The following is a 9,493-nucleotide window of genomic DNA, read 5'->3' on the forward strand; positions in this document are numbered from 1 at the left end:
GCACCTGGTCCTGATGGGTTGCCATTTCAATTTTATCAATCCTTTTGGGATATATTGAAACCCGATCTTCTTAAACTATTTCAAGCTTTCTATGATCATAATTTAGATGTTTCTAAGTTTAATTTAGCCAGTATTTACTTGATTCCTAAAAAGACAATGCAGTTACAGTTAAGAATTTTAGACCAATTAGCTTAATTAACTGTAGTTTTAAATTAATTACAAAACTTCTAGCTGATAGACTGGCTTGTGTAATGGATACTTTGATTGATTCCTCTCAAACAACTTATGTTAAAGGGAGATTAATCTTAGATAATGTAGTCTGTGCTCATGAAGTGCTTCATCATGTTAAAATTAAAAAACAACAGGGAGTTCTGTTCAAATTGGATTTTGAGAAAGCATTTGACCATGTTAACTGGGACTTTCTGTTGGAAATTTTAGAATACAAAGGTTTTAGTCATAAATTTATTACTTAGATTAAATCAACATTAGAAGGTAGCAGAACTTGTGTGAATCTGAATGGTAATTTAGGTCCTTACTTTTCTTGTAAAAGAGGAGTGAGACAAGGAGACCCCCTGTCTCCTTTTCTTTTTATTCTTGTTACTGATGCCTTAAATAAGATCCTCACAAAGGCCATGGCTGAGGGTCTTGTTGTAGGACTTGGAAATTTTTCAAATGTGGGGAATGTTCTTAATCTCCATTTTGTAGATGACACTTTATTATTTTAAAAAGCAGACCCTCAGGTTTTGTTACATATTAAATGGTTACTTGTAGGCTTTGAAAATCTGTCAGGTCTCAAAATAAACTTCGACAAAAGTGAAATGTATCATCTCAATATACCTGAGGAGGAAATTAATGTACTTGCCTCAATATTGAGTTGTAAGGTTGCATCTTTACCTCTCACTTACTTAGGTGTGCCAATTAATAACTCTAAACTATCTGTTCTTGATTGGCAACTACTCATTGATAAAATAGAGAAACAATTACAGGGTTGGAAGGGTTCCTTACTCTCATTGGGAGGAAGAGTGACCCTTTTTAAATTATGTGATATCTGCAATACCATTGTATTGGTTATCCATTTATAAGATGCCAGCTAATATTAGGCATAAGATAGATAAAATTAGAAGAAAGTTTTTGTGGCATGGTGGTAATTCCACCAAAAGAAAATACTCTTTAGTAGCCTGGAAGGTGGTATGTAAAAGTAAAGATCAAGGAGGTCTCGGTATTCTTGATTTAAAGTTAATGAATCAATCTCTTTTAGCTAAATGGTGGATTAGATTTAATGATAATTCAGTTCATGGCAGATGGAAGGATATTCTTCTAAGCAAATATGGTGGTAGAACTTCTCCTTCCATTTGCTCACCATTCTGGAAATCAATTCTTAAAGATTATATGGTTATTAATTTGGGTATCAATAAAGAAATAGGCAATGGTCTTATCACGGCCTTTTGGCTTGATAGATGACATTCTGAGAATGCATTGCAGCATCTCTTTCCCAATCTGTTTTCTATAGCTATTGATAGATTCATATCTGTTGTTGAGGCTTTTGCCTCCTCTTACCTATCTTTGTCTTTCAGGAGACAGCTGACAGGAATTTATTTGGAAGAATGGAAAGCTTTGCACCATGTGTTTCAACACTTTACCCTTTCTTCTAATTTAGAAGATAGGTTAATTTGGAGATGGTCCCAAAATGATTCATTTACAGTTCATTCTTTCTATAAATGGATGGAATTTGGAGGTTTTCCAAATTTTGAATATAAACATATATGGGCATCCCAGATACCTCTGAAAATTAAAGTCTTCTTATGGTTGTTAAAAAGAGATAAACTTCTCACCAAAACCAACTTAAGGAAAAAAGGTTGGCCTGGTGAGGTTACCTGTGCATTCTGTTCTGCACCTGAGAGTGTAGATCATTTGTTCGTAGAATGTTCCTATGTTCAATGCATCTGGAAATGGATTGCTTCTCATAATAATTTTGTCTTTAATGGTGTTAGTTTAGATGACCTTTGGTTAATTGAGGCTTGTATACCGTTGAAAGATAAACATACCCTAGCCTTACTGCTTGCCTCTGTCCTTTGGACAATATGGTTAGAGAGAAATAGGGTTTGTTTTAATCCTGTAGCCCCCTTACCTATTAAATCAATTGGTGCTAAGGTTATATCCTTAGCACATTTATGGTGCACTTCTATTCCAAAAAACTCTTTACTTAAATTAAGCCTAATGATGCCGTCTGATCTTAAGGATCTCCCAGACCAAGTTCCGGTGGAAGATTCAAGCAGCCTGGACACTGCTCACACAGTGGACCTGCTGCTGTCTCTGGCAGATGCACCCAACAATACACCTCGGGGTGGTGGCAGTGGCAACCACCTAAGTCCAACGTCTAGAAAAGACCAAAATGAAGACGATGGCGTAGATTGGGAAGCCTTGGAGTAGTTTCTGTTACTAGTTTATAGTTTGTATGTTTGGATAGTTTTTCTGCTTTTCTATATCTGGTTTGTATGCACGGTCTGTTTTTACTTTCAATATTACTGTCTTTTTGTATGACTCTATACTTCTAAATTTGATATCCATTTTGGGTACCATGTTAAGAAGTATTTTTGGTTTCATATATGAAATCGGTGGTAATCCACTACTTTTCAAAAAATGTAGTTAGTATAATTTTATTCGACGAAATAAAAATTATAAAGTATAAAAGATAAAATTGCTAATTTTTAGTTTATGAGGGTGGTTGGGTATAAACTTAAATTTAAATTTGAAATTAATTGCATGGCGTATATTTCTTTAGAACAAACTTACATGGCATATAAGCATATTTGTTTATTTGGTTGAGTGTATGAGAAAGGCATAATGGTTTGCAAGAAAGGCAACTGATTATGTGAATTGTTTTCATAAATTATTTATTGGTTTAATTATATTATCAAAAATTAAAGAGCAGGAAAAGATGAGACTTTTAAACTCGGATATGTAGCATACATTTAATTATAAAGTTTTAATCGAAACATTTTCAATAACAAAAGTATTAATAGGCATGTGCTCAATTATTTCAATATTTTTGGTGAAAACTAGTTAACATAAGATATTGCGTATAGAGAGAGAGATGGGCTATGGTGAGTTACGAAGTAAAGGTTCTGTTTTACTTCACGCGCATATTTTTTATATTTGAAATTTCAAATAAATGATTTGAACCGCTCAACATAATTTCCATATTGAAATGTGCTAAAAGACCAAATTTTACATTTTTTTTTCAAAATTGTTTACTTTTTTTTTTAGAATATTTCAAAATCACTGTTTTTTATGGTCTAGAATCCGTCCAAAAATAACGGTTTTCTTCCTATCTAAAAAATAGTAACAAATTTTCCAAAAAAAAATTAAAATTTAGTCTCCAAGCACATTTCAATATAGATATTATGTTGAACGGTTCAAATCGACTATTTGGTCTTAAAAGCGAAGATATGAACATGAAGTAAAACAAGATATTTAATTCGTAACTTACCATGGCCTATCTCTCTCTATATATTATCTAATTTGCAAGAAAATTTTCTCCTGACAATTTGAGCTATAGATCGTCACTTGTTCTGATTAATAAGTTAAATTGCATATATAGATAAATAGATTGGCATCTTGACGTATGAGATCGATTGCCCATGAGTTACATATCTTATTTTATTAATTCAAACCATAAAATATTTGAATTCAGTAATAAATAAAAATGATTTTACTCAAAAAAAAAAAAAAATGATGTTAGGCCAGGTCAAGTCAGATCTGCTGACTGAGTAATGTTTTGCATTGTTGATCTTGAACAACGGAAGGCATGCATGATGATGAGGCTCGTCTAGAAGCAACTTTTCGACCGCGGATTCTAGATGAAGATCAATTTTGTCTCAACGCTCACACGGTTTACCTCGAATTCACATCCATAAAATAATATTGCTCTCCACGCTAATCCGAATCAATCTCTAAGCGACTAAAAAGGATACTAAAAGTAAACCTCAAATTGTAAAGTGAAGAGAATCTTTTACACATTGGAGAGGATACTTCTGTTTAATTAGCTCGTGTACTGCTGGATCTGGATGAACAGATATAATGACGTAATTTAGCACTGAGAACTCTTGGCAACTGATTTTGGAGTAAAGATCAGAGGTTAAGTTATCCAACGGTTTAATATTTACAGAGAATTTTTTTTATTTAGATTTTGAATATGTAATCTCTCATACGAAGATAAAATTTGATGCTAATTTAATTATTCATCGAGTATCTTAAAATTATTTAACAATCTTTTATAAAATATCAAATAATATTCAATTTATATAAATAATAAATTCGATTCATGGCCAATATCTAAAACAGTGGAATTTTCATGCATGTCCCACAAAATTCTTGAAATTACGTATTTTTCTATGTAAAATTTATAATATCATATTTTTTTCTTTTAAATTTACAAATTTCACAAATTTATTAAATTTATTCTTTTCTATTAAAATTTATTTTGGATTTATGAAGTTTCCATTTTTTCTTTATTAGTAAAATAGAAAAATATGTAACGTGTGTAAGATTTGTTTCGTCTTCTAATTGGTCGGTATGTAAAAACAAATAAATTTATTTTTCTATTTGTGACGCACACACAAGCATATACTTAAATGTCATTGTTTATGCATCAAAATGATTCTCTCATAAACAAGCAATTATATTTGTAATGCATGCTTACATATTTTTATTTTTTTAATGAGTAAAATAAAAACTTTATAAATTTAAAATGAGTTTTAATAAAACAGATAAAAAAAAGTTGGATAAATTTGTGAGATTTTGAGGGTAAATATGATATAATGAATTTTACAAGGGAAAATACACAATTTCAAGATTTTTGAGAGGTACATATGACCAGTGTTTTAATAAACGGTTCTTATTCGGTATTCGGAAAGCCATCGAATACTGCATATATAGTATGCGGCCGAATATTCGGATTTTTATTCGGATTTATATATTCGGATTTTCAAATGAAAAATCATAGGCATTAACTCTAATAAACATAGATAAACATAGATAAATATTACAAATAAACATAAATAAAACATAATACAAGTTAGAACAAGTTAACAACCCATAGTACAAATTACAAAACTACAAATAAACATAAATAAAAACATAAGTTCAAACTTAAATAAATGAAATTATAACTTATTCGGTTCTTATTCGGATTCTTATTCTCTATTCGGAAATATTCGGCCGAATATGCGGCCAAATATTCGAAACCAAATATTGGACCGAATACTCATTTCCTATTCAGTTTCCAACCGAATACAAATATTCGGCCGAATAGACCGAATATTAAAACACTGCATATGACAAAAAACAAACAACATATCTATAAGTCTCTTTTACATTTTATTATGAGTGAGTCTATGGTACTATGCATATTACGATTTGTTACCGTGCTACGGCTCTATATTCGAGTTTTCAAATCCTAACGGTTGATCCGAACCGTTCATCTTGTTCTCCATATTAATATGTGTTTGGAGACCAAATTTTACATTTTTTGAAATTTTTTTACTATTTTTTTAGATTTATTAAAAATCACTGTTTTTGGATGGTCCAGAATTTTCAGATCAAGTGATTTTCTAAATATCTAAAAAAATAGTAATTTTTTTTCAAAAAATGTAAAATTTGGTCTCCAAACACATATTAATATGGAAAACAAGATGAACGGTTCGGATTGACCGTTAGGATTTGAAAACTCGAATATAGAGCCGTAGCAGGATAACGACCCATGATATGCATAGTACCATAGACTCACTCTTTTATTATTATTATTATTATTATTATTATTTTTTTTTTTACTTTATTTAAAAATATTAATATAACTGTTAACTTAACCCATTGACACTGGATCGCAATCCATCCTTAAACCTTAATTAAGTAATATTTACCTAAAATATGATTAAGAAGTTAAAAACTCCAAAAATAAGCCTGTCGTAAAATAATGAATAGAATAATGCGAGTCAAACAAGAGCACGGTCCACAGAATCAATGAAACGCGACTAAAACTGGTGAATGTTGAGATATGGATCAGTTTGGCCTTTGTTGAATTGAGATATCAAAGGTAGTTTTCAGATCAGAGAGCAAGAAGAGAGAGACGGAAATAAATCTGCTGTTATTCTGATTCCAACCGTTAATCTTCATTGCGATTCGGACATGAAAAACTTGTTTCTTTGAGATACGTACATGGAAAAGTTTGAAAGATTAGGATTAGAATAACAGCAGATTTATTTCCGAGAGATACGGAAGGTACTTCAACCAATTACTAGAAATAACCCTCATTCTCAATTTTCAGCGTGTACTTTGGTATAAATTATAAAAAAACAGTCATAACTGGCTTAATAATAGATAAATCCAAAGAATAAAACTAATAAATAAGTTAGATTACAAAGCTCAAGGTCGCATGAATTAACTTTTGAGTTGCCGAAAATTCAGTGAAAGCCAATTGTTTAAAGAAAAAGGGGCAAAACTTTACAATTGCTCAAACACAAATGGATGGTTACATCAAAACATCAAAATTGTGCTGTTATTGAAGATCATACAAAATTGTATGTTATTTGAGAAAAAGCCACAGCCATGTTATTCCCTCAAGGGGGAAGAATTGAATCTGCTGCAGGATGTGAAAATCTGAACATATAAGCAGAGAAATGCTATTAAATGACAAAACATAAATAACTCTAGATGGAATTATTAAGGGCAGACCGCCAGACATGCTACTCCAGTAACGGGTAAAAAAAAGCGACCAATCCGAAACCCACCTTATAACTTGCTCCTTCAGACCAAAACTACTGACCTAAACCCAGCCAATCCATGACCTGACCCAAAACCAACATCCAAGCAACCCAAACTGGATGTTCTAGTTTTCTCATCATTTTTCTTTTGTGTGTGTGTGTGTGTTGGGGTGGGGTGGGGGTAAAAAGGGGAGAACGGGTATTTTCTTGTTTGAGAACAGGTAGATAACTCAAGATTAGAACATACTTGTGTGAAATTGAGATCAGATGTAATGGTAGTATGTTTACCTAAGCAAAATTATTTTGCAAGCCCTTAATTTGCACCTGGTTATTGCTTGTCATTGTCCTCCACCTTGTCAGAATCTGAGTCACTACCATTGTATCCTATTCAAGCATACAAAAAAAAATGCTTTAAACTATAAGCCCTACTAAGTATAGTTGTTTTTTTCCCTTTAAAAAATACCCTATTCTGGTTTTACCAAAGTAGTATCATCAGATGTCTCCAGTTGGGACCAATTCAGCACAAGCAGGCATATACTGGTCTCAACACTACCCATGCCAGTATGACCAAAATTTTAACCATGTTTTGGATTTTTGTTTGAATTTTAGTTGTAATCAGGAATAAATTGGCGCATAAATGAAAACCACAGAGACAATGTTAACCAACCAACTCTTCTTGAATAAACATATACACTTAAACATCTGCATATAAGCAAAGTAAACTGACCTGGATGCTTGTCACTATCCTTCAAAGCCGAAGATCTATACTTGGATGCTTCCCTAATCCATTTCTTTGCCTGTCAACAATAATTGAATTATCAAGCGCTATTAAGATGAAAGATTACATCCAAGAACAATATAGATCAGAGAAAAGATATAGAGATCCGACATACAGCTTCATATTCTCAGTACAAACTTCACAGTAAATTGGTTCCAGTAAGATGCACATTTACAGCGCATTCTATATTCACTTGAATTAAGCTAAGAAAACATATACCTAAGAGTGTCCAGAATACAAAGAAAATTCAAGATATATTTTCCATCTGAAGAAAGTATCACTAATCATAAAATTGAGGATTTCATGAAAACTCCTAAGAACATATTTTTGGGATATTTAACAAATTCCAATCGTTAAACCATGGCTATTGTGCAATGCAGTAAAATGTTACCCCTCCAATTACCCATGAAGAACATATTACCCCTCCAATTACCCATGAAGAACATATTACCCCTCCAATTACCCATAAAGACAAAATAGAAAAGAATAATGCAAAACATTAATCGAAGATTCCCACCTGTAGCTCGTTTTTGGCGATGCCATATCCGCTTTGATACATCTGAGCTACCAAAATTTGCATGGAGATATCTCCAGCCGACGCTGCCTTCAGAGTCTCTTGAAACCATCGCTTGACACAGTCAGACACCACAACCGACAGCGGCACGCGCTCAGCACGTGCGACCAGATTCTCCATTCTCCTCCCGCGCAATCCAGCCGACGAAGCGGCGGGCGGTTGAGAAGGGAGGGAGATAACGGGTTTGGATTTGGGTTTGGAAGGCGAATTCTTTCGAGCGTGGTAGATCCGCGGCGCGACGGCGCGAGCGTAGGTCGCGAAGCTTGGCGCACAGGTCCTTCTGCCCATAAAAGGAGAGGAAGGGTGTATTTGTTGTGATTTTCGGAAAAATGGAGTGCTTCGCACGAAATAATTTGTCAGTGCGGAACTCATAGCTTTTGCTCTTTGTTTGCTGCCTTGCTGGAGCTGCCGAGAAATGCCGGAACAGGGAGGAAACAGCTTCCCCCGCTACTTGTCCAGAGACTAGAGATTTTTATATTTCCTGTCTTATTTAATTATTTTCCCTTGCTTCTTTTAATTTATTCTTTTATCTTGCTCGAATTTATTGCTAATAAAAAAATTATATCTTTCCAATTTGCAATTTTTTAATGAATTGATATCAACTATCCCAAATGCGATTCTTCTCATTAGTCCAAAATCCAAACAGAAAACACAGATATTAAATAACTTTAAAGCTATAATGTAAACAGCGAACACTGATAATTAAAATTATTTTTGAAGTTGTAATCAAAATTGAGATTTGAGAGGCACTGCACCCTGCATGAGAGAAGCTTACTTTTATTTAATTTAATTAATTGATCAATTATTAATGTAATAAACTTACTATCATGGAATATAAAAAAATAAACTTACTATCATTGTTCGAGTATTTCCTAGTTATAACATGGGGCTAATGGGCTGATATTGGGCCCAGCAGTCCTCCTCCATTGGGCATACAAGCCCTGATCCCACACCTCAAATCCAGGCGATCGGAAACAGGTAGGGGTAGCGTCGATGAAGTCATGGTCACATAAAGACGGGAAGAGTAGCCAGTGCAGATAAGAAGAGAAATTAGAGGCAAAGCAACGCGAATGAATGGGAACTTATTTCGATTCTTTCTCTGTGAGGAATAGTTTAGTACGTGGGCTTTTAACTATTGCGAATCTCTTTCTTTCATTTCCTCCTCTTTTGCTATTGCCAGTAGTCACTGATTTCTGTATTTATTCCATCCGGATTCAAATCCACCGAAACCATTGTTTGATATATCAAGAACAGAGAAAACCTTGCTAATATAATAGGATCTATGAGCACTACAGTTTGATATAGAACTTAATTGGAAAGCATTAAAAGTAGCTCTTTTTTATTCTGGCATGGACTTTTTTCTTCCCTCAGATTTACACT

General features: G+C 33.3%; 1 protein-coding gene across 2 annotated transcripts; it reads right to left on the reverse strand.

Moving 5' to 3' along the window:
• Nucleotides 1-6,375: 6,375 nt before the first annotated feature.
• On the reverse strand, nucleotides 6,376-8,582 carry LOC144556003 (uncharacterized). 2 transcript variants are annotated; one of them, XR_013512171.1, is made up of 4 exons: nucleotides 8,057-8,582; nucleotides 7,489-7,558; nucleotides 7,009-7,145; nucleotides 6,376-6,657 (listed from the first exon to the last, which is right to left on the reverse strand). XR_013512171.1 is itself a non-coding variant. In XM_078304472.1 (4 exons), exons 1-3 carry the CDS (start codon nucleotides 8,483-8,485, stop codon nucleotides 7,090-7,092), a joined length of 555 nt encoding a protein of 184 aa, XP_078160598.1. In that variant the 5' UTR covers nucleotides 8,486-8,582; the 3' UTR covers nucleotides 6,376-6,657; nucleotides 7,050-7,089. The 2 variants fall into 2 exon arrangements, 1 of the variants encoding a protein (XP_078160598.1); XM_078304472.1 differs by having other exon boundaries at nucleotides 7,050-7,145.
• Nucleotides 8,583-9,493: the final 911 nt, after the last annotated feature.

Source organism: Carex rostrata, chromosome 6 (assembly GCF_964058835.1).
Source record: "Carex rostrata chromosome 6, lpCarRost1.2, whole genome shotgun sequence".
Taxonomy (NCBI): domain Eukaryota; kingdom Viridiplantae; phylum Streptophyta; class Magnoliopsida; order Poales; family Cyperaceae; genus Carex; species Carex rostrata.

Excerpts from the sequence above, each read along its gene's own strand:
- LOC144556003 (XM_078304472.1), bottom strand. The coding sequence starts at position 8,485 with ATGAGTTCCGCACTGACAAATTATTTCGTGCGAAGCACTCCATTTTTC. Across the intron at positions 7,559-8,056 it reads TCGCCAAAAACGAGCTACAG|GCAAAGAAATGGATTAGGGA; the intron begins GTGGGAATCTTC and ends TATTGTTGACAG. Across the intron at positions 7,146-7,488 it reads GGATAGTGACAAGCATCCAG|GATACAATGGTAGTGACTCA; the intron begins GTCAGTTTACTT and ends ATGCTTGAATAG.